At 39.3% G+C, this 24635-nt stretch overlaps 1 protein-coding gene and 1 pseudogene across 1 annotated transcript in view; both read left to right on the forward strand.

Annotated features, from left to right (window-relative positions):
* Window positions 1–24635, forward strand: part of CDKL4 (cyclin dependent kinase like 4) — a 55598-nt gene that overhangs the window by 10604 nt on the left and 20359 nt on the right. The window contains 2 exon segments of the mRNA XM_067703200.1: window positions 13328–13551; window positions 16964–17085. Of these exon segments, the coding sequence (XP_067559301.1) occupies window positions 13384–13551; window positions 16964–17085 (290 nt within the window). The 5' untranslated portion in view covers window positions 13328–13383.
* LOC137205255 (rho-related GTP-binding protein RhoQ pseudogene) lies at window positions 11645–12949 on the forward strand (annotated as a pseudogene).

Here is a 24635-nt window from a genome sequence, read left to right on the forward strand (position 1 = left end):
TTACTGGCCATGCCACATGGCCTGTGGGATTTTAGTTCCCCATCCAGGGATCGAAACTGCACCCCCTGCAGTGGAAGCGCAGAGTCTTAACCACTGGACCGCCAGGGAAGTCCCATTACTGTAGTTTTAATTTATATTTTCCTTGGCTAATAGTATCCTTTCATGTGCTTGTTAAACATTTGTGCATCTTCTTTGCTGAAATGTTTATTCAAATCTTTTGCCCATTTTTAAATTGGATTGTTTGACTTCCTACTGAGTTGTATGAGTGCTTTATGTATTCTGGATACAAATCTTTTATGAGATATATGATTTGCTAATATGTTTTATTCCATCTGTGGCTTGTCTTCATTCTCTTAATGGAATTTTTTTTTTGTTTGAAAAGCAAAAGATTTTAATTTTGATGAATTCTGCTTTATCAGTTTTTTCCTTTATGGATCATGCTTTTGTTGTCATATCTTAGATAACTTTGCTTAATGAGATTACAAAGATTTTTTCCCATGTTTTTTCCTAGAAGTTGTATAGTTTTAGCTCTTACATTTTGGTCTGTGATCCATTTTGAGTTAATTTTGGTATATTGTGTGAAGTAGCTATCTAAGATTTTTGGTTTTTATTTTTGTTTTGTTTTGATTATCCCAATTGTCCTAACATTTTTTGATGAAAAAAAATATTCTTTCCTCATTGAACTGCCTTGGCATCTTTGTCAAAATCAATTGATCATTGATCAAACGGTTTATTTCTTGACTCTGTTTTGTTCCATTGATGTATATGTCTATCCTTAAGCCAATACCATACTCTTGATTTACCATAACTTTATAATAAATTCATTTCGGTGGCTTCTCTAGTTGCGGAGCATGTGCTCTAGGTACGCAGGCTTCAGTAGCTGTGGCACGCAGGCTTGGTAGTTGTGGCACACGGGCTTAGTTTCTCTGCAGCATGTGGGATCTTCCCGGACCAGGGATTGAACTCATGTCCCCTGCATTGGCAGGTGGATTCTTAACCACTGCACCACCAAGGGAGTCCCTATAATAAAATTTGAAGTCAGGTAATGTAAGTCTTCCAAGTTTGTTCTTATCCCAAGTTGTTTTGGCTCTTCTGGGTCCCATGTATTTTCATATAAATCTTAGATTAATCTTGTTGATTTTTACCCAAAAAGAAGCCTATTTTTTATATAGGGATTGAATTTACTCTATAGATGAATTTATGGAGAACTGACGCCTTATTGAGTTTTCCAATCCATGACCATGGCATTTCTCTCCTTTTATTTAGATCTAATGCAATTACTCTCAGCGAGGTTTTAATTTTCAGTGGACAGGTCTTGTACTTCACTTGTTAAATTTATCTGTAAATATTTTATTCTTTTGATGTTATTGTGAGTGGAATTGTTTTTTTAATTTTATTTTCAAATTGTTTGTTGCCAGTATAAAAATGTAATTTTTTATTGTATACTGATATTATATCCTACTACATTGCAAATTGGTTCATTAGTTATAGTAGCTTTTGGTAGATTCAGTAGGATTTTTTATATACTGTAGCATGCCATTTCCAAATAATGGCAGTTTATCTTTCCATTTCCAATCTATATACTTCTAATTTCTTTTACTTGACTTACTGCACTGGTGAGAACTTTCAAAACTATGTTAAATAGAATTGGTGAAAGCTGACATCTTTTTCCTCAGTCTTAGGGGGAAAGCATTCAGTTTTTCACCATTAAGCATGATGTTAACTGTAGGTTTTTCACAGATGCCCTGTAGGAAGTTCCCTTCTCTTACAGTTTGTTGAGATTTTTATTGTGAATGGTTGTTGGATTTTTGTCATATCTACTGAGATGATCATGTCCTTTGTCTTTTATTCTATTAATATGGTGTTTTACATTATTGATTTTCAGATATTAACCATTCTTACATTCCTGAGATAAATCCCTCATAGTCATGGCATATATCCATGTTATATGTTTCTACTAATTATTTTGTTGAGGATTCTTGTGTCTATGAGAATAATGATCTGTAGTTTTCTTGTGATTTCTTTTTCTGACTTTGTGTCAGGGTAATATTGGCCTTATAGAAGCAGTTGGGAAATGGTCCCTCTTCTATTTTTTAGAACAGTTTGTGAAGGATTGGTATTAATTCTTCTTTGAATGTTTGGTAGAATTTATCTATGAGGCCATCTGAGCCTGGGATTTTCTTTGTGGGTAGATTTTTAATTACCAATTCAGTTTCTTTATTTTTTATGGGTGTAATCAGATTTTCTATTTTTCCTTGAGTTACTTTGGTATTTTGTGTCTTTTTAGGCATTTGTTCAATCAAGTTGTGTACTGTGGTTGCGTAAAGTTGTTCATAATATTCTCTGTTAATCTTTTTATCTTCTGTAGGGTGGTTCTGGTTTTAGTAATTTTTCTTTCTTTTTTCTTAGTCCATCTAGATAAAGGTCCATTAATTTTGTTGATCTTTTTACAGAACTGAATTTTTGTTTTATTGATTTTTTGCTATTGTTTTTCTGATGAAGAGTCAGTCAGTAAGCATATTGCTGTTCCCTTGTATGTAAATAATTCTCTCACTGTTTCTGAGATATTCTCTTTGTCTTTGGTTTTCAGCAGTTTGACTATGATGTATCTACGGATCTCTTTGTGTTTATCCTATTTGGGGATTTATTAAGTTTTTGAATCTGTAATTAGTGTTTTCCATTAAATTTAAAAAGGTTTTGGCCATGATTTCTTCAAATATATTTTTCTGCTGCTTTCTTTCACTCCTCTCTTTCTGAGAATCTCATTACTATTGACTTTTATTTAAATTTTATTTATTTTATTTTTGGCTGCATTGAGTCTTCATTGCTGCGTGCGGACTTTCTCTAGTTGCGGCATGCGGGGGCTACTCTTCGTTGCAGTGCGCAGACTTCTCATTGTTGTGGCTTCTCTTGTTACGGAGCATGGGCTCTAGGTGTGTGGGCTTCAGTAGTTGTGACTCACAGGCTCAGTAGTTGTGGTGCACAGGCTTAGTTGCTCCACGGCATGTAGGATCTTCCTGGACCAGGGGTCAAACCCGTGTCCCCTGCATTGGCAGGCGGATTCTTAACCATTGTGCCACCAGGGAAGTCCCTCATTACTATCGAGTTTTGTCCCACAGACCTCTGAGGCTCTGCTCATCTTCAGTCTTTTATCTCTCCTTCATATTGGTCATTTTCTGTTAATCTATTTTCAGATTTACTGATTCTCTCTTCTGCCATCTCAAATCTGCTGTTGAATCCATCTATTGAATTTTTCATTTCCATTGTATTTTTTGCTTCTAAAATTTCCATTTGGTTCTTTTTTATACGTTTCATTCTTCTGTTGAGATCCCCTATTTATTGAGTCATTGTTGTCATATTTTCCTTTAATTATTTAAATCATAATTTGTGTAAATTATTTGATCATATTTATAATAGCTACTTTTGAAGTCTTTGTCAGCAAAATCCAACACCTGGATCCCCTCAGGATTCATTTTTATTGACTCTTTTTCTGAGTATTGGTCACACTTTCCTTTTTCTTAGCATGTCTCATAATTATTTTTTATTGAAAACTAGACATTTTGGATAAATATTATACAGAAATTCTGGATTCTGATTTTTCTCCCCTGAGGATTTTTTTTTAAATGGGTTGATTTTTGTTTTTGCAAACTACCTGTATTGCAGAATCTATCTCCTCCCAAGTATATGGCTGCTAATGTTTCTGTTCAGTTTTTTATTTTTTTAGCCTGGCTTTCTAGAAGTCACCACTGTCTGCATAGCTTAGTGGTCACCAATAATTTTGGCAGTGGTGGTACTCAAACACCTCCAGCCATAAGTCTTTCATCTCTTCTAATGGATCAGCGTGTGGGTTGGAGAGTGCATTCAGAATTCAGTCATCCTCAAACCTGCCCAGCTTTAACTTTTCTCAAAGCTTTCTCAGGTCTTCCCTGTGTATGCCCAGAGTTTCCCAGTTAGCCAGAGATGTGTGGAAAGTTAATCTAGCCCTTCTATGGTTCTTTCATTTTTAGGATCTTCCCATAAATTTCTGGCTATTCTACACCTCACCCCAACTAGAACCACATTTTCAGGCTTGAAAAACTGGTTTCTTTCCCATTTGATTCATACTGAGTATTTAAGCATTTCACTGACATTGTTGTCACAGGTTTTCAGCATCTGAGCCATATCAAACACATCCCCTCAGGAGAGAGGCTGCTGGCTCATGGCCAGTCCACACTGGTCATACTACTACACTCACTGAGCCAAGGTAGAGGGGTAGATGACGGATGGCAGCAGCCTCAGGCAAGAAGCCACTGACTCCCACTGTTCTCAAGTGGGGTTCTAGCAGCTTATCATAAATAAATACTTCTCCATTTGCTATTGCTTTTGCTCGATTTCCAGATCCTTAAAATTGTTGTTTTTGTTTTTTGGAGAGTTTTGCTTGGTCTTATACGTGTGTTTTAGGAAGAAGATTTGCCAATCTCTTTACCCCACCATAGTCAAAGTCTGACCCCTTGTGCTTTTTTGTGGGATTTTTTTTTTTTTTTTTAAGTAACTTTATTTCCTATACTGAAACCAGTCTAAATTCTCAATCGCTAATTGGGCAAATTTTGGTAACCTCTATATTTCTGGGAAATTATCCATTTCATCCAAGTTTTCAAATTCATTTGCATAGATGCCTGCAAAATAGTCTCACGATTTTTCAAAAGTTCTTCTGTTTTGATGGTTATTCCCTCTTGTCATTTCTTATTTGCATATTGTTGTTGTTTCTCCTTTTTTCCTTCATTAAGTTAGTTAATGATTTGTCTATTTTAAATTTTTCGAGGAAGCAGGATTTGGGTTTATTAATTAGATCTACTATTTTTTGTATTCTCTGCTTTATTAATTTCTGTTTCAATTTATTGTTTCCTTTCTTGTGCTTTATTTTGGTTTATTTTGTGTAATTCCTTTTCTATATTTTTAAATTTTGAACTTAATTTGTTAATTTTTAGTCTTTTATTCTATATGTTCGTTTTGATCTCTGGTTTTTCTTCTCCTTACTGCTTTATGTCAGGGTACCTCAGCCATGTCATTATTGACATTTTGGATCAGATAATTCTGTATCATGGGGGTCTGTCCTGTGCCTTGAGGAATATTTAGCAGCGTTCCTGGCCTCTATGTACTCATAACAATCAGAATGTCTCCAGATGCTGAAAAATTCCCCTGGAGGCCAAAACCACTAGTTGAGAACCACTACTTTAAATATGCCTCATTGATTTTGATATGTTATATTTTCTTTATCATTTTTTAAAATTTTATTCGTTTAGTTTGTGTTTCCCTCTTTACTCAAGAGGTGTTTAATAGAAGGCTTTTTAGTTTCTAAGTAGAAGATCTTTTTTTATTTATGTTTTTAAATTTTGTTCCAATTTCTAGTTTGATATTTTATGATCAGAATGTTATTTATAATATTTCTACTTTTTGAAACTTCCTGATGCTTTCTTTGTGACCTAATGTATAATCAGTTTTTGTGACTATTCCATGTGTGCTTGAGAAGAAGGTATATTCCAGATTATCAGAATGTAGAATTCAATGTATATTTCTCCTAAAGATTTACTTTACTGGTTACATTGTTTAGGTCTTCTACATAGTTAAATATTTTTGTTCACTTGCCTTGTCTTTTACTGGGTGATGTGTTTAAGTCTCTCATTATTAATTTGTTTCTATACATTTCCTTGCATGTCCTACAGTTTCTGCTTTATAACAGTAATTGCTGTTATTGGGGGCTATTATATCTACATTGTGAATTTTTGCTCTTAGCATTAAAAACTGCCCCCTTTTGCCACATTTAATACTTTCTTAGCTTTAATTTTACTTTGTCTGACACCAGGATCACAAACTCCTTTCTTATTGTTTCCATTTGTCCTGTATACCTTTGCCTGTCTTTTCATTTTTAACCTTTCTGAATCACTTTATTTTAGGTGTGTCTCTTGCATACACCTTGCTTTGTGAGCCAAATTGAAAATCTTTCTCATTTAATAAATGACTGAAGCCCATTCATATTTATTGATACAACTTATTGTGGTCCCTATTCTGCTGTATTGTTTTATGTTATAATTATTATGTACAGAATGTTAAATTTCCTGTGTTTCTTTATGTGTTATGTTGGATTTTTATTTTTTTAATTTCTTTTAGTATTTAGGAAAGTTTGTATTTTTAAGTAGTTACCTTTAGACTAATACGTTTTGTTTTGTTTTTTTTTTTGGCTGCTCCGTGTGGCTTGTAGGATCTTAGTTCCCCAACCAGGGATTGAACCCAGACCATAGCAGTGAAAGCGCTAAGTCCTAACCACCGGACCCCAGGGAATTCCCTAGACTAATACTTTTTTTTAAATGCTCTTAGTCCTTGTTTTCTTATTTAACCTTTTATTCTCTGGTTTGTCTTTTTTTTTTTAATGGTATTTTTTTATTCCCACTTATTCAGTTATCAGTGAACTTATTCTGTTTTCCTTTTTCTCCATTCTTCCAACATATTTTTAGTTGCATTACTTGCTACATTATCAAAACTTATAACATCTATAAGTTGTTTTCCTTATGTATTATTCTTCCACTTGTGTACCTACCTTTGTTTTAGTCTTTAATTGAATACATTAAGTGTTCACTATAAATCCTTTTGCTGAAGTTTTCCCAATCAACTCTTGGTTGGGTGAAAGTTATCCTCATAGATTTTTTAAGAAGGGCTCATGAATATAATATTCCTGGAATTCTTGCATGTTTTAAACTCTTTATCTATAACCTTGATACTTGAAGGACAGGTTGGCTGAGTTAAAATCCTTGGTTTTCACTTTATTCCCTTGAATTTCTTCAAAATGCTGCTGCATTTTCACTTTGCATTGTATGTTGCTCTTGATAAGTTTGGTGTCACTCTAATTCTCTTACACTGAAGTTATTTAGTCTTTATGTCTGGAGGCTATGAGAATATTTTCTTTATCTTAATAGTTTTATTCAAACATATCTCTGAGTTGATTGTTCTGGGTCAGTTTAGCCAACTACCTGATAGGCCTTTCAATGTGTACATTCAGATCTTAGTTCCAGAAATTTTTCTTGGTTTATAGTTTCAAATATTGGTTCTGTTCCATTGTTTTGTTTTCTTTTTTAAGGAGCTCTAGTTATACCTTTGTTGTGTCTTTTTTTTTGCGTGTCTTCCATTTCAACCACTTTGTCTCTAAACTCTCTTCCTTCTTTCCCCTTCCTTTTTATTCTCTTAACTGCTATTCTGCCTTTCTTTAATTCCTCATATTAAATTTTTATTTCTATTCTCCTGTTGGCATCTTGTTATTTAGTCTCTATTTCTGAGATTATTTTCCTTTCTCTTGCATTTCTTTCCTGAGTTCAATCAACTATCATTTTATTTTTTCATCAACATTTGGTCTTATTATTTGAGTTTCCAATTTATTTTATTTTATTTTATTTTATTTATTTGCAATACGCGGGCCTCTCACTATTGTGGCCTCTCCCGTTGCGGAGCACAGGCTCCGGACGCGCAGGCTCAGCGGCCATGGTTCACGGGCCCAGCCGCTCCGCGGCATGTGGGATCTTCCCGGACCGGGGCACGAACCCGTGTACCCTGCATCGGCAGGCGGACTCTCAACCACTGCACCACCAGGGAAGCCCCCAATTTATTATTAAATTTAATTTTATTTTACATATTTTGGCCACGCCATGCAGCATGTGGGATCTTAGTTCCCCAACCAGGGATCGAACCCACGCCCTGTGCATTGGCAGCGTGGCATCTTAACCACTGGACCACCAGGGAAGTCCCTGAGTTTCCAATTTAAAGTGGCTCTTCCTATCTCCAAATGATTGTTAGAGGATATTTAAATCAGATATTGTGTTAGTTTTCTTATGCTTCATGGTTAGGTTTCTTTGGAATGATTTTTTTTGGCCATGCTGTGCAGCTTGCAGGATCTCACTTCCCTGATCAGGGATTGCACCAGGGCCGCAGCAGTGAAAGCTCTGCAATCCTAACCACTGGACTGCCAAGGAAATCCCTCAACCTATTTTTTTACTCCCTTATCAATCACTATTCCAGGGAACTCCCTGGAATGATTTTTGTCAGCTGAGATATTTAATTCTCATTTCTATCCTGTTCTAATAATAGCCGTGTACGGAGATTGCTTTCCTCTGTTTTATTTCTTGGGCAGGTTTTGGCTTGCAGTAATTGACAGCCATCCTAGTTCCAGGGAACCTACTCTGTCACTGTACCAAAGTGCACTTTCTTTAATGGATAGTGCTTTTTTTTTTCTTAGTGGTGAGAGGAAGATTTGCATTTCCTTCAGTTTGGGGATTCTCTTTTGTCTTGCAGGATTGCGAATTTATCCTCTTGTTTCTTTTTCCCTTCACTTCTCTAGTCTCCAACAGAGACTTATGCCTCACCCTTCCCACTTACTCTTCTCTTCCCCAGGAGTAGTGCACCCTGACTGATGCCTCCTGGATACCCTGTACTTCTAAATCACGTCCCTATAGTGAATGCTCAGATCCACCAGGACATTCTCAGTACTTTTGCACTTGTAATGTATTTTTCTCTTCTGAGGAGTGATTCTAAGTCTATCTTAGGCCCTTCTTTTTCTCTTCTCTCTTTTTTTAAAAAAAAAATTATTTTATTTTTATTTTTGGCTGCGTTGGGTCTTTGTTGCTGCACGCGGGCTCTCTCCAGTTGCGCTGAGCAGGGGCTACTCTTTGTTTTGGTGCGCGGGCTTCTCATTGCAATGGCTTCTCTTTTTGAGGAGCACGGGCTCTAGGTGCACGGGCTTCAGTAGTTGTGGCATGTGGGCTCAGTAGTTACGGCTTGCGGGCTCTAGAGCACAGGTTCAGTAGCTGTGGTGCATGGGCTTAGTTGCTCTGTGGCGTGTGGGATCTTCCCAGACCAGGACCCGAACCCATGTCCCCTGCATTGGTAGGCGGATTCTTAACCACTTTGCCACCAGGGAAGTCCTCTTCTCTCTTCTTTATAGTTTTTCCAGATCCCATCCCACTCCTGTCTTTGCTCTCTGCAAGGGCTTATAATGGCAGCTCAAGAGATATCTCTTCCAGAATTGGGGGTTTACTTTTCTATTTAAGTTTGTAGATTCCTCTGTCTTCTTGTAATGTTGAAGACATTGGGTTTATGTGGTTTTATTGTTCTGGTTGACTTCTGTAGCTTTGTGAAAGGTACATGGAGAGAGATTCGATTTAAGCAGCTGTCGCTGTCCTTGGCTGCCTCAAGTTTTCACCGTACGTATCTTGACAGGCCATTTAGGTGTAATGCGGAGCAGGTTTGTGAACTTTGGGTAAAGGCAGAGGATAAGAAAGAAGGCATTTGGTTTAGAGTGTACTGATTTTGAGGTGGTTCTGTCCATTCGTGTAGAGATGTTCATCAAACAGTGAGATATTTGGTCTGGACCTCTTTTAAGAGATCAGGAATTACCGCTTCTATAAACGCTGGTGGTGTCCTAGTAAACTGGAATTAAAGCCATAAATTCCTTTGTGGAATTCCTTCCTTGTTGTAACTCCTGCCTGTGTATTTAGTTTCATCTTCCATGAACATATAAAGGCTTTAGAAAACAGATAATATTGAGATGTTACCAGATAAAGTACTATTTTCTGGTGCTCTATTTTATTGTATTCAGGAGTATGGTTGATGTGACAGAGATCTAAATATTAGCCTGAGCAATCAGTCATTATTGAACCTGTTGAAAGAAAAGGAAAATCAGATCAGTAGATCAGATCACCTACTTGAGGAAAGAAAATAACACGAAGACTAAAACTTCATAATTAAGTTTTTGGCATATTCAAAATTTCCCTCAGTAACCATAGTACCTATCAAGTGGGTTAAATTCATAAATCTACGAAGTTTATGCCAATAACTTTCTAAGGCAAATGCCTAGTTTCTTCTGTCCTCTTCCCAGTCACCTACTAGGCTACAGAAAGACAAATGTATGCATGCTTATATCTAAATACCTTTAAGATAATAATACCTATTTTAAACTACAGTGTAATTAATAGTTTTAAGAATATAATCTGTGATGGATTTTCCATGTGTTACTTGAGTGTGTATGCTTAAGTTTTTTTCCTTTTATAAGAGAGAATAGAATCTACAACAACAACAAAGAAATAGCATTTGTATAATAGTGCAGTAAGTAGTCCTTTACCTCTTTTCCCAGTTGTCTGTTTTTATGGTTGCAAGTGAGAGCAAATGGTTTCTTTCTCCACTGAGATAATCTGTAGGTGGAAAAGACTGAATAATAGTGAAGTAAAAAAAAAAAAAAGTGTACTCATTTGAAACATGAGAATTTTTTAAAGTGGTCAGCTCTTTCACTTGACATTTCATTACTCCTAATACCTGGATAAAATGGTCTTCAAATTGTGCATTCCTTTGAATTCACTGAAAGGCAGTATAGTGTACTGATTCAAATTGTGATCTCTGGAACCCGACTGCCTGGGTTCTCATTCCATGCTAGCTTCACTGTGCCTGTATTCTCACCTGTATAATTGAATAAAAATAACACCTACTTCATGAAATATTTGGGCAGATTATTTGTAATTTGCGTAGAACAATGCTATTTAATTGCTACCTATTATTATTAGTATTAGATTATATCAACAAGATTCTGAGGTGGGATATTTTGAGACTATTTAGAATTTGTGTATTTTTAATTGCTAGATGGATATATTTAATTATGTTGGCCTTATTTGTTATTTAGCATGTAAACCAGTTACCACAAAACTTATGAATGCAAGACAGAAAACTCAAACCTAGTATTTCCATAGAAATCACTATGGATATATATGAAAACATCCATGATGAATTAGAGGAAGCTGTCCTCATTTTTGTGCTTTATTAGTATTTTCTTTAGGATCTAAGAATTTAAGGATCCGTTCCTTCATACATACAAAAGCTAAGGGCAATAAATGATGCTCTAAAAAGATTTTGTTTTTGTTTTTAATGGCTGCTTTGTTCAACAGCCCTCTTTCTTCTGTCCACCAGCTGGCAGTAGAGCACTTTGTACCATGTCCTGTTCGCTACTCTTCCTAGTCTCTGCAGTATTGACATGGGTTAGAAGGGAACACCGTACACCAGAGTATGCAGTGTTCCTTCAGCTGGGTTTTACAGCATCATATTTTAATCATCTTCTTGAAGATAATGGCAACAATAGATTGGATAAGTTTCCTGTCCATAAATTCTTTTAGTTCAACCGAAGTACACACAGACCCATTTTAAGAAACATATGTGGAATCTTTGCAGTAGCTGGAATGACTGCGTAGGACTGAACTAAATTAACAAAATAATGTCCAGAAATTTTTTTCCCCACAAGGCTTCAAAAAATGGAGGCAACAGTCGTGCTTTTCCCTCCCCCTATGAATCTTTAGTAAAAGACAAAAGAGTCGCTTATGATCCAACGGGTCCTCCTGGGGAGGCCGGGCCGGGGAGAGGGCGCGGGCGCCGAGCGGCGGGGGCAGCGGGCGGGCGCGGCGACCGGGGCCCGGGCGGGAATCCGGGCAGCGACCGAAGCGGCGGCAGCGCCCCGGGCCCGCCGCCCCTCCCCTCGGGCGGGGGGAACCGCTGCATGGGGCCGGGGGGTCGCCCTGCTGCGCTGAGCCGCGGCGGCGCCGGACCCCCCAGGCGGGCTGGGGCTGAGCCCGGGGCCGGGGCGGGGGCTCCGGGGGGACCACGCCCGGAGGCCGGCCGGCCGCAGCATGGCTCACGGGCCCGGCGCGCTGATGCTCAAGCGCGTGGTGGTCGGCGACGGGGCGGTGGGCAAGACGTGCCTACTCATGAGCTCTGACAAGGATGCCTTCCCGGAGGAGTACGTGCCCACCGTCTTCGACCACTGCGCAGTCGGCGACACCGTAGGGGGCAAGCAGTACCTCCAGGGACTCTATGACACAGCCGGACAGGAAGACTATGATGGGCTGAGGCCTTTATCTTATCCAATGACTGATGTCTTCCTTATAGGCTTGCTTCTCTGTGGTAAATCGAGCCTCATGTCAAAATGTGAAAGAGGAGTGGGTACCAGAACTTAAGGAATACGCACCAAATGTACCCTTTTTATTCATAGGAACTCAGATTATCTCCGAGATGACCCCAAAACTTTAGCAAGACTGAATGATATGAAGGAAAAATCTATATGTGTGGAAAAAGGACAGAAACTAACAAAAGAGATAGGAGCGTGCTGCTCTGTGGAATGTTCAGCTTTAACTCGGAAGGGATTGAAGACTGTTTTTGATGAGGCTATCATAGCCATTTTAACTACAAAGAAACACACAGTAAAAAAAAGAATAGGATCAAGATGTATAAACAGTTGTTTAATTACGTGAGAAACGTCTTCAGTGGCCAAGTAAACTGTCCATTTCTCTCAGAAAGCATATGAAATGCTAAAGCTATACCCAGACCTCTTATAAATAATGAAGCAGTTTAAAACTTGAAAGGAAAAAAAAGAAAAAAAAAAAAAACCAGCCCTGTCCTCAGAATTCTATAAAGTTGATTAAGAATGTTTCTTAAAGGTCCAAGAAGCAACAAACAGCATCTGAAGCCACAATCTATTATAAATACTTTATTTCAACTAGAAGGTACAATCTCTCAGGGGCTTCATAGTTTAAAAAGCTACAATCACATCATGTTGTAACTACATAAAAAACAGTGCTGTTAAGTGGAACTGCCTGGCTTAGACCATATACATGTCTGCACAGTCTTTATGGAATCTGCACAAAGAAATATCTTCTCCCTTTGCTCCATTAAATTGTTCTTGTATGTAAGTTTCTTTCTATTCCAGTATATCCAGAGTGGCGAAGTAACAAGGCCAGCCACGTAGCCAAAGGTTGCTCCAAGCGTGCAGGAGATGGGCCATTCCTGAGCAGAGAATGTATGAGATCGAAAAGAACAAATGTTTTATTATTACTTGAGCACAAGTGTAACCAAAATATTTCTATATTAAAGCTTAATGTGCTTTCTCAAAGAATGCCAAAAGTGTAACAAGGTCATATCTGCATTTATCATGAACACTAAAAATGTACACATTTTAGTTAATGTGCATTCAACTGTAACAAGGTTTCTGGCGACTGTAGATTTAGTTTGATGCTCCCCAAACTGCATGAGATACATGCTGAAATTACAAACTAAAACTTTGGGTCAGACTTTGCCATTAAAAAAGAAAAAAGACAAAAGAGTCATTCGATTATGAAGAGAAGCACGAGTATAGATGTCCAGATATTTTTAAGTGTATTTAAAATTAAGTAAAAATAAACCTCTGGCATCCTGGGCAAATTAGTTTTACATAGTAAACTGTGAGAGCGCTGTCCTTGGTAACGTGGTTAAACTGAGTCATTTTATTTTCCAGGTGCAACACTGTACTGCAAGTCAGTCAATACAGTGATTTAAGTCGCTTCAACTCAAATGGAAAAGTTTGAGAAATTAGCTAAGATTGGAGAGGGGTCTTATGGGGTTGTATTCAAACGCAGAAACAAAACCTCTGGACAAGTGGTAGCTATTAAAAAATTTGTGGAATCTGAAGATGATCCTGTGGTTAAGAAAATAGCTCTAAGAGAAATACGCATGTTGAAGGTAGGTTAACTTCCTCTGTACATCTGTAATATCACTCTACTGGGTGAAATGGGTATGCCAAAATTACAAAGAATTTTAAAGTGATTTTTTTTCCCCCATTGGACTGCAATTTCTTTGTATCAGCAATATATAAATTGATCATCACTTTGGACTTTGGCCGCTCTGATGTTTAAATGGTATTATGAGCACAGCTACAGACTGTTAAAATTGAAGTCCTGTTCTGATTGGTAAATATTCACTGTCCTAAGTCCCCTCATCCCAGTGTTTATCCTCCCCTTCAGCCCTGGCCCTCCCCACCACAACCCCAGCCCCGACGCCTGCCCAAGTCCTTCTCCCCATAAACCAGCAACTAAAAGAGCATCCTGTGGCACAGAGGGGCCCATAGGGCCGTGCCAGGGCCCCTGTAGGCATCCGTATGGATTGGTCCCCGCCTGCGCGCCACTGGTTCCTAGACATATTGAATATCACCCCCAGCTACGTATACACATTTTACACAAAGGTTTTGTTGTAAGTTGTTTTTACTCTGATAGGATTTGATACGTAAGATTCACAAGTTCTCAATGTAAATTTTTTCCTATCCTAAAAATCGTACAATTTTAGAGTGATAAGAAATCTTAGAGATGCTTCTCATTCAGCACGCTTATTTTATCGGGAAGGAAACTGAGGCAGAGGGCAATGCTTCTCAAACATAAACGTGAATCAGAATCCCCTGGGGACCTTGTTGAAATGCAGATTCTGAGTCGAGGTCTGGGGTCGCCGTGAGATTCTGCGCTTCTAACAAACTCCCCGATGGCAGAGATGCTGCTCGTCTGTGGACCACACCTTGCACAACAAAACTGTGATCTCCTCAAGAACACACAGCCACAGCCGACCTTTACTTTTTTTCTTTTTACGAATTTATTTTTTTATTTATTATTTATTTTTGGCTGCATTGGGTCTTCGTTGCTGCACGCAGCTTTCTCTAGTTGCGGAGAGCAGGGGCTAATCCTTGTTGCGGTGCACGGGCTTCTCATTGCGGTGGCTTCTCTTGTTGCAGAGCTCAGGCTCTAGCCGCGCGGGCTTCAGTAGTTGTGGCACACGGGCTCAATAGTTGTGGCTCAAGGGCTCTAGAGCACAGGCTCAGTAGTTGTGGCTCACGGGCTTAGTTGCTCCGTGGCATGTGGGGTCTTCCCGGACCAGGGCTCGAACCCGTGTCCCCTGCATTGACAGGCGGATTCTTAACCACTGCGCCACCAGGGAAGCCCCTGACCTTTACTTCTGACGTGCATCATCTGTTTTAGGAAAACCCCAGAAATCCAGTTTTTAAAGGGAGATAATTATTACATTATCTGCTCTTTTCAAGTATTATTTGTAGCAGCTTTCCTCAACTAAAAGGTTTTAGTGTTTTGTTTAAAATGTAATTTGATATGCATGGAGTTTTCCAGAGCACATCCATCATGATTTTAAAAACAGTTCCCTGTTCCTTGTAGCCAGAAGAGAGCACTGGTCAGACAGCCAGCTCATCACAGAGCTAAGCTACAAGGTGTGTCTGAACCTGGCAATGGGCTGTTTTCTACTAGAAGATGCTTTTTATCCACCCCCTCCCACCAAGTCTTCCAGTAAAGTTAATGCTCAGGTAGCACCTCCCGGGTTACAAGTGCCCAATTTGAGGGTGCACTTGAAGGTAAAAAATAGCCAGATTCCCACTCACTTTGGTCTCTGGTGATGGCTCTCAGAAGGTCCAGCTTTCCTGCCTTTGGTGTGTTTCACCCATGCGTGCCCTGAGGAGATCCCTTCCGTGATAAATCTACCTTACTTTCCTCACATACTCCTGTTATTTAAATTCGCTTTGATTTTCCCCTCCTTATTACCTGTTTTACCTTAGACAAGTCATTGTTTTTCTGGGCTAAGTTAATTTGGTTTGCAAAGAAGATATAAATTGCCGATCTGCCCAAAGACAGGAGACTTGACAAGGTTAAACCTTGCCTTCACATCCAGCTGTAGCATCTGTGAATCCCTGGCTCTCCTGGAAGAGGTTATTTCACCCCCATTCTAAAGTTTTTGCCTCAGTACAAAGCAGCTGGCTTATCTGTGTTACCTGTTTCCTCCACTGTTTGCCTTTCTGCTCTTTTAGGCAGTGGAACACGTAGAAAACAAATTGATTTGGTGCTCTGGGCATATCGTTAATGTATAATGGATTCCTTTTCCATATAATCAGGCATATAATCACAGGGTGATTTTTTTTGTTCTGTTTTTTTGGTCAAGTTGTGCTTACAGATAAGGGAGAGGATACTGTATGAGGCTCCATACTTAAGACTGTCTACTGGGCCTGCAAAATATTTATTGAGCTTCTACTGTATACAAAATACTGCATTCTCTCTCTTTATATAGCTTTCTGAGTAAATGGTACCAAGGATTTGGAAAGTAGATTTGTCTACTATACTGGGAAAACAAGAGGAAGATGAGTTATAAGTAGGAGTGATCAGATGTCCTGGTTTATAGCTTTACTCCCAGTGTTCAGTTTGGTTGGCACCCCTTTTTGTCTGGCTAGCGTCTTCTTTAAAAAGCATACTGGTTCGTATGTGAAATTATACAGTCACCTTACCTATAGGCAGGGTGGCCACATGTGCCGATTTGCCTGGGACAGTCCTGGTTTACATTAGTTACCCTGGTTGGATGATAAATTATGTAGTTACTTTAGTGATAGATTATTTTACTTAATCAGGGTTTTTCCTTTGGTTTACGACATTAAACAGAGGCTGCCTTGTGAAATGCTTCAGTTTGGGAATTGAATTTAACAGATTAAACATAAGCATAAGACAGAACAAGAGACTCAAAGAACAGAGCTGAAAATAAGATAAATAAATTTAAAACACAGACTAACTGTAGAGACTCCTAGAATATGGAGTTTAATGAGATTTGAGGGTTGAAATCTAGTATTTCTGAGAACCAACACTAAAGTCCAGGCTGGGTTTAAATCCAGCTGACATTTACATTAAATCTATGCCAATATGATTGGGTATAGATGGGTATTGATGCTTTTTATAGTCTTTTACTCAATAATTCCATTACCATTCTATATTAAGGTCATTTTATGACTTGTGTATTTAGAATTTCCACTAAATGCATAAAGAATTTTTTATTTTAGTGCTTAGATTTTAAGTTGTACTTTATTTGCTGTCTCCAGAGAGATCCAAGCAGCTTAGATATCCTTTATTATGGGGTATATTAGGTAAATTCTTAAATTTCTTCCAACTTTAAGATTCTATGATACTAAGAGTAGTTTCTCTTGTGAGTAACTGTAGTAAAATTCTCTGCAAGAGATGCAGAGAGAATGATGAGCAAGGCCTTTTGCTCTTAAAATTGTAAGGGGTCTGGGAGAAACGATTACAGGAAACACATCACCAAACTTTGTATTTCAATTCCTTTGCAGCAATTAAAACACCCAAATCTTGTGAACCTCACTGAGGTGTTCAGGAGAAAAAGGAAAATGCATTTAGTTTTTGAATACTGTGATCATACACTTTTAAATGAGCTGGAAAGAAACCCAAACGGGTAAGTAATCTAGAAACTGAAATTCTGTGTGGCCGGTTCCCAGTTTCATTATGTGTGGGATTAACTATGGCAAATTTCACATCTGAGCCCCTTTCTACCCAGGTGTATCTGCTGGCTCTCCCTCTCCAGTCTCAATTTAGGATGTATTCAAAGGGCAAATGACTATTAACCTAGAGTAAATATAATATATAGTATTTAATAGACAAATCTACTGCAAATATAAATCACAATGTATTTCAAGGCTAAATTGTATGTTAGATTATCTGAATTCAAGGAATGAAGCACAGTTCAATATTAGGAAATGTATTCTTATAATTCACTAATAGAAAGGAGAAAAAGTACATAAGTTTGATAAAATTGTAAAAGGCAGTTGATAAATTCAACATCCTTTCCTGGTTACTAAAACAAAAAACCTTAGCAAACTAGGATTAAAATACTCTTTACACACACACACACACACACACACACACACACATGCATGCACACACACAAAAATTCTTCAAATAAATAGCTAATTTTATATTCAATGGTAAAATACTGAAGAAACTGTCACTAAAGTGAGAAACAAGACATAAGAGCTCAAGCCAATGTAATGTACTAAGAAAAACAAATAGGATATATAATTTTGGAAAATGAGATAAAATTGCCATTATTTGCATGATATTATTATTCAACAAAATCTAACAGAATTACCTAGCGTTACTAAAACTAATGGAATTCAGTATAGTGACCACAGCACTCCAAATTCCACACACAAAAATTAGCAGCTTTTGTATCAATCAGTGCTTTAGAAAATCTAGTGGAGAAGGATCCCATTCAAATATCAACAACAAAAAAGTTTAGGAATAAAGGTAAAAAAGAATTGTTCAGACTCTACCTAAAGACAGTTACAAAACTGAGATACATAAGGGATTTTGTTTAAATGAACATATATTTCTGGATGGAAATGTTCATCATTATATAGATTCTGCCTCCCTGATTTATTTATTTATTGCCCAAAAATCGAATCAGAATGCCAACTGGTTTTTCTTAACTTGAAAAACTTAGACTAAACCAAGAAAAAAATCTTTTTTAATATTTATTTATTTATTTGGCTGTGCCGGGTCTTACTTGCGGCACACGTGGTCTTCATGGACTCATGTGGGATCTTCATTGCGGCATGCATGCGGGATCTAGTTCCCTGACCAGTGTTCGAACCCAGGCCCCCTGCATTGGGAGCGTGGAATCTTAGCCACTGGACCACCAGAGAAGTCCCATAAACCAAGAAATTTTTTAAAAAGAATAAAGGGAACTCCAACTGCCAAATATACATCATATTCATTTTAGAGATTCCCTTTGACAAAAAGTACCATAAACAAAACTAAAAAAGAAGTGACAAATTAGGTAAATTATTTGCCAGATGAAGAATTAATATAATTTCATATCTACATATGTAGATTTTGCAAATCATATTTCTAAAAAGATTAACACCCAGTTAGAATATATATTCATTCAGAAAAAATTTTAGTGAACTCCTACTGTTGTTCCAGGCTGGGTCCTGGAATAAAATGCACGTATTTTATTTTTTAAATAAAAATTAATTTTTAAAACAGTTAAAATGATGAATTAATTCATAGTTCAGCTTTATTATGAGCTAAATAGGATTTTGTATTTTGGCTTTAGAGGACAGATGTGTTCAGCCATCATATAAATTAATTTATAAATTAACATACATTTTCATAGAATTAGAAATGTATGATTAACGTCATGTATTGTTCAAGGCCCTGAAAATAAAACCTACAATACATAGAATCCGTGTACCAGTTTAACTGAACTGAACATCTTTCTTTTCCTTCTCTGTACCCTAAGCCTTCCTGCCTATAGGACTTAGCTCATGCTCTTCCTTTAACCGAGAATATTCTAACCTTTTCCACTTTCCCTATCTCTCTCATAATCTTTAAAATGTGAAATCCTAGATATTCTTACCATCTCTGAGATTCCTCTGTCTGGGTGGAATTGCTTCCCTCCTTTGAATACCCATGGAATTTTATTTTCATCCCTGTTATGGTACTTGGCACTTACTACCTTATATGTTTTTATGTGCATACTCTCTCTCTTCCCAGACTATAAGTTTTTTGAGTGCGGAATTCATATCTAATTCATCTTAATAGCTTCTTTAGTGTGCAGCATTCTGTTATTCACTCACTTCAGAAATATTTTACTGAACACTTCTGCTGGTGCAGAGAATAGAAAGATATAATGGCACAATCCTGCCCTCAAGAAGCTTAAAATCTAATGAAGAGACAGATATTCAAAGTAGCAATTACAAATGACAATGTAGACTGGGTTACCATTGGTGCTCAGGATACAAGAGAGGAGCATCTCCAACATCTGTTGGTCCTGGGGTATCAGGAAGTTTCTGCAGAGAAGGAACCATTTGGGCTGAGACTTTGAAAAAGGGAAGAGTTGGCCAGATGGACAATCTTGGTGGAATGCCCAGATGTGAGAAAGGACAAGGCATATTCAAGCAACTCTTTTGTTCTGTATGTATTTAGCAACCACAAGGACCTCTGAACTACCCTACTTTCCACTCTAGTGGACAGCGTATTTGGTGTATTTAGTGTGTTTTACTAGTGTATATAGCAGTTCCAGTGTATCCAAAGTGCTTTGGGTCAGCCCTGAGACTTGGATCTACATAGAGGAATGCAAATGTGAACAATGCAGAATAAGCCACTCTTTCTCTGAAATGCTGGGTACTTCCAGATAACAATGATTAATTAAAAACATTCGTCTGCTTTCACTCCCATCTTAAAATCTACTTAAATAACAGCCAAGAGAGTATAAACCCAGTGAATAGTAAACAGAGGTAAACAACCAGACAGCATACATACCAAGCCTATTCGACCATTGTTTATTAGGGTAAATTCACAGTTTGAAGAAATAACTGGTGTGTAGATATGAGATGATCAAGGTAGTGGAAATGCAGGATGAGACCTGTGGGATGGTGAGATAGTCATGAGACTTGAGGACTAAATTGTATCATAAAGAAGAACTAATTTAACACTGAAGTAAGATGGTGAAAGTGTACTGCCTCCCCCGCCAAGTGAAAGCTTCTGGTGTCCTCTACTTGGATAGAGGGAAGAGCATTTGTTAGATCAATGGCTGCATACTGAGTACTGAGACTGTGTTGGATTTGCTCCAGTTAAGAAACTACATGTGGGCTTCCCTGGTGGCGCAGTGGTTGAGAGTCCGCCTGCCGATGCAGGGGACACGGGTTCGTACCCCGGTCCGGGAAGATCCCACATGCCGCGGAGCGGCTGGGCCCGTGAGCCATGGCCGCTGAGCCTGCGCGTCCGGAGCCTGTGCTTCGCAACGGGAGAGGCCACAACAGTGAGAGGCCCGCGTATCGTGAAAAAAAAAAAAAAAAAAAAAAAAAAACAAAACAAAAAAAAAAAGAAACTACATGTACTTAAACAACTGCAACTGGTATCATCTGATTAAATTTAAAATAATCTATTCCCATTCTCTAAGATCCTTCTCTGTTCAAAATAGGTACAATAGGAGGGAATTCCCTGGCGGTCCAGTTGTTAGGACTCGGTGCTTTCACTGCCGAGGGCATGGGTTCAGTCCCTGGTTGGGAAACTAAGATCCCGCAAGCCGCACAGCATGGCTGAAAAAAACCCCAAATAGGTACAATAAGTAAGCTAATTGGTAATGTGATAGGAATTACCACCCTACCAACAGGAAGGATTTCCCTTTACTATCATTGCACTATACAAAATGAGCTAATCCTGCCTTCAAGAAGCTTAAAATCTAATGAAGATATTTAAAGGAACAATTATAAATGACTGTCAGGGTGTGAAAACTACCATATGGGTTTATAAAACTACAGCCATCTACTTCTGGCTGGTGACAGCACATCATGTACATCTGTAAATCATGTTTCAATTTCTTTTTTTAAAAAAATTCAGCTTTACTGAGGTGTAATTGACATATAGAAGGCTTAATTTCCTTCTCAATTAACTGATCATAGATAATTACCCATACGACTATGGGTGTGGATTGGTGGAGGATGGCAGTGAATCATGAGCATTAAGAAATGCATTAGTTAGAAGAACACCAGCATCGTGTCCCAGATATGAAGCAGGGAGACTCTTCCTTTGAAATGGCTTCCTGATTTCCTGGGGATGATTGGCGCCCTGGATGGCAGAGGCCAAGAAGGAGTGCTTCACTTCCAGAAGTTACTGTAATAGGCAACAGAGCCAGAGTGGTGATCAGAATGGTTTGGTCTGACCATGGGTTCTCCCACACAAAGGAGATGGGCAGGTCACTAAGGTTCTATTTGTTCTACATAAACTAGTAACTAGAGGCCTGGCTTGAGTCACCATAATAGCCAGTTTGCAGACCCAGGGCCTCATGAATAAAGGGGAGCCAGCAGCTCTCCTTGGGGAATAGCCCTGCAATAACATCGTATGTATGTACTTAACTCTTCCTCGTAGCCTACCCCAGGATGGTCTGTGGCCATTTACCAGGATAGTTGTGTACTGGGAAAAGAGAGCTACCCAGTCTTTCAGGAATTTCTGGTCAGTGCTCTGCAGTAAAGCCAATCACCGGCGACTTTGAAAGCCACTGTGGTTCACCAGTTTGTGTGTGGGTGTGGGGGTGGGGGGGGGTGATGGGCAGCTTAGTGAGAGTCAGGTGGCAAATGAAATTTTGACTTGAATCCATCTCCTGGCAGTCCTAGAAAGTCCAGGAATCCATCCTTGGGGTTATTTCCCCATTTCCTAACTGGATAGTGGAAATAGGTGCACTAGCAAATGGAACAAGAGCCACTTGGCTCTGATCCAAGGAATGAAGGCTGCTATGGTGGGAGGAGCCTAGTAGAAGCGTCTGGCATGCTGTTTCTTTACCAAAATAGAAAACAGACCTTGACGGGTAGCAGGGAAAGGAGCCTTGAGGAGAATTGGCAGCACCCCCCATGCAACACAGCTGCCTCAAGTGAGATCATTAGGGGGGTCCTCAACAAGGCAAAAGCAGCCTCATCACACAAGCTCGGGGGCTACTTCACATGAGAAGAGACCTTTGGCAGGAAGTTGGGATGCTCTTAGTTCTGTGAATACTCCCAAAGTGCCACATTTCAATTCTCAAAGTATATCTCTCAGTTAATTAACTGAGAAATTAATTAACCTCACATAAATTCAACCTGTGTTGTCATTTAGCACCCTGCAGGACTATTCTCGGCGTCCGATTTTTCAGTCATCTCAGGGTAATTCCAATGGTCAATGGAGTGAGTCTTAAAAATACAAGAACTAAGGGCAACCATTGAAACTTCTGGTTTCCTAACTGCCTTGAACCAAAATATCAAAGCCCTAAAGCTGTCCTTTTGTTTTTTCTTTAATTTTTCCAGTGAAGTGAGAAACAGCCGGCCCAGCCCGCTTTTCTTTTATTACTTTCCCATATGTTCCCATATTGTTCAATCACATTCAGTCCAGCAAAGCCCTGCCCTGAATAGGCACTTCATTCCAGATGACCACAGGTGATTATGTAAATAATTGGTTCATCACTGGGTGCCCATTTACCAGTGTTCCAGCCACTAATGGTAATTAGATCCCCCTGCCTTCAGACCCAGCTAAGTCAGATAGCCTACATTCCCAAGGCCTTGACTTTGTTTCCCATACCCACTTCTGGTATCATATTCTGAACTAATCAGGATTCAACTACAGAATTCACTCTAGCTAGTTAAAGCAAAAGGGGATTGATTACAGGGTGTTAGTTTATACAGTTTCTGAGAGTGCCAGCGAAGGAAGCTTAGTTGAGGACCTATTAGGTACCCGTTACTGTTCTAGGCCCCGGAGCTACAATAATGGACAAGGTAAAGCCCTTGCAGTTACAAGCCTTTGGAGAACAATAAAGCACACTGAGGGATTAGAGAATGCCTGATGAGGGGCGTAGGTGGAACAATAAAAACAAAGCTTTGGAGGTCTGTTCAGGGAATAGCAGAGGCTAACTGGGCCAGAGTGGAGGTCGGTGGGAATGTGATAGGAGATGGAGGTGGGGAGAGTTAATAGAAGTGAAATCATTAAGAGGCTGGTAGACCACAGTAAAGGTTGGATTTTATTCTAGGATAACAAAGGTTTACAGAGAAGGACTCAATTCATCTTGGGTACTGATAATGAAATCAAGTTTTCCATGTCAAGTTATATAACAAACTAAAACAAAGATAATGAGCTCTGATGTCAGCGCCAGGATTCCCCTGAATGGCTAAGAGAGCAGCCGCTGAGTGACCCAGTCTGAATTCCCTGACCCTGTCACCCTTACTAACCCCTACAGGCTTGAACCAGAATGTCTAGTTTTTGCTTTCAGGCCTTCACTATTCCAGTATTTGTTTGTGCACTCACCAAAGTATACTGTTTAAACACAGAGTATCAGTTGGTTTCTACAGAAGGTTTTATTTCACTCCAAAGTGCCTTGAAAAATGCTGAGTGTGGCTGAATAATGTTGCAATGCTCTACCTTTCTGGAATGAACACTGTGTGAATCTGTATTCTCTTTGATAACTATCTCCTCTTCCTAAGATCAGCGGTATTTGTTTGTAGTTGTTATTTTGTATAAATGTTGTTTTGCCTAAAATGGAATCTGCCTTCTTGGAATCTGAGATCACGGAAGGATTCTGTTTTGAACAGAAGCCATGACTCTTCCTGTGAGGTGCCCTTAAATACCCCTCTTTCGCAACAATAGCTGGGGAGTTTCTTAGGACATTGCTTCATGCCTAATTCGGTGTTACTAACACTAGTAACCAGGGTTCTGCCAGTCTCTGAACCCTTGGCCCTACCTGGTTTCCCAGTTCCAGTACTGGATCCTGGTGCCTAGAGTCCGTGGAACAGCACAAGCGTTCTGTTTCTACATGAATAGGGCCATGTGTTACTCTTGCCAGTTCCTCTCAGGATTTTTTTTTTTTTTTTTTGGCTGCGATGGGTCTTCATTGCTACGCGCGGTCTTTCTCTAGTTGCGACACGCGGACTTCTCATTGCGGTGCTTCTCTTGTTGCAGAGCACGGGCTCTAGGCGCGTGGGCTCGGTAGTGGTGGCTCGCGGGCTCTAGGGCGCAGGCTCAGTAGTTGTGGCGCACGGGCTTAGTTGCTCCACGGCATGTGGGATCCTCCCGGACCAGGGCTCAAACCCGTGTCCCCTGCATTGGCAGGCGGATTCCTAAGCACTGTGCCACCAGGGAAGCCCTCCTCCCAAGACTGAGATCCACTCCCTTCCCTCCACCTCTACCAGCCTCATCTAAACCACTAGATCTCACCTGGATTATTAAATTAGCCTCCGAATTAACCTCCCTGTATCCACTCTGCCCCAGAAATCCATTCTCTATTTATGTCACTTGCCTTCTTGAGTCCTTTCAAAGACTTCCCTTTGAACTCAGAGTAAAGTGCAAATTCCTGACCCAGATTGAGAAGGCCCTCGGGGGTCTGGCCCCCGCCAGCCTCAGCAACTTCACTCACACTTTAGCCACACTGGCCGCCACACTCCCAGCTCTTTCTCACCTCAGGGCCTCTCCCCATCCTCTTCA

Source organism: Pseudorca crassidens, chromosome 14 (assembly GCF_039906515.1).
Source record: "Pseudorca crassidens isolate mPseCra1 chromosome 14, mPseCra1.hap1, whole genome shotgun sequence".
Taxonomy (NCBI): Eukaryota; Metazoa; Chordata; class Mammalia; order Artiodactyla; family Delphinidae; genus Pseudorca; species Pseudorca crassidens.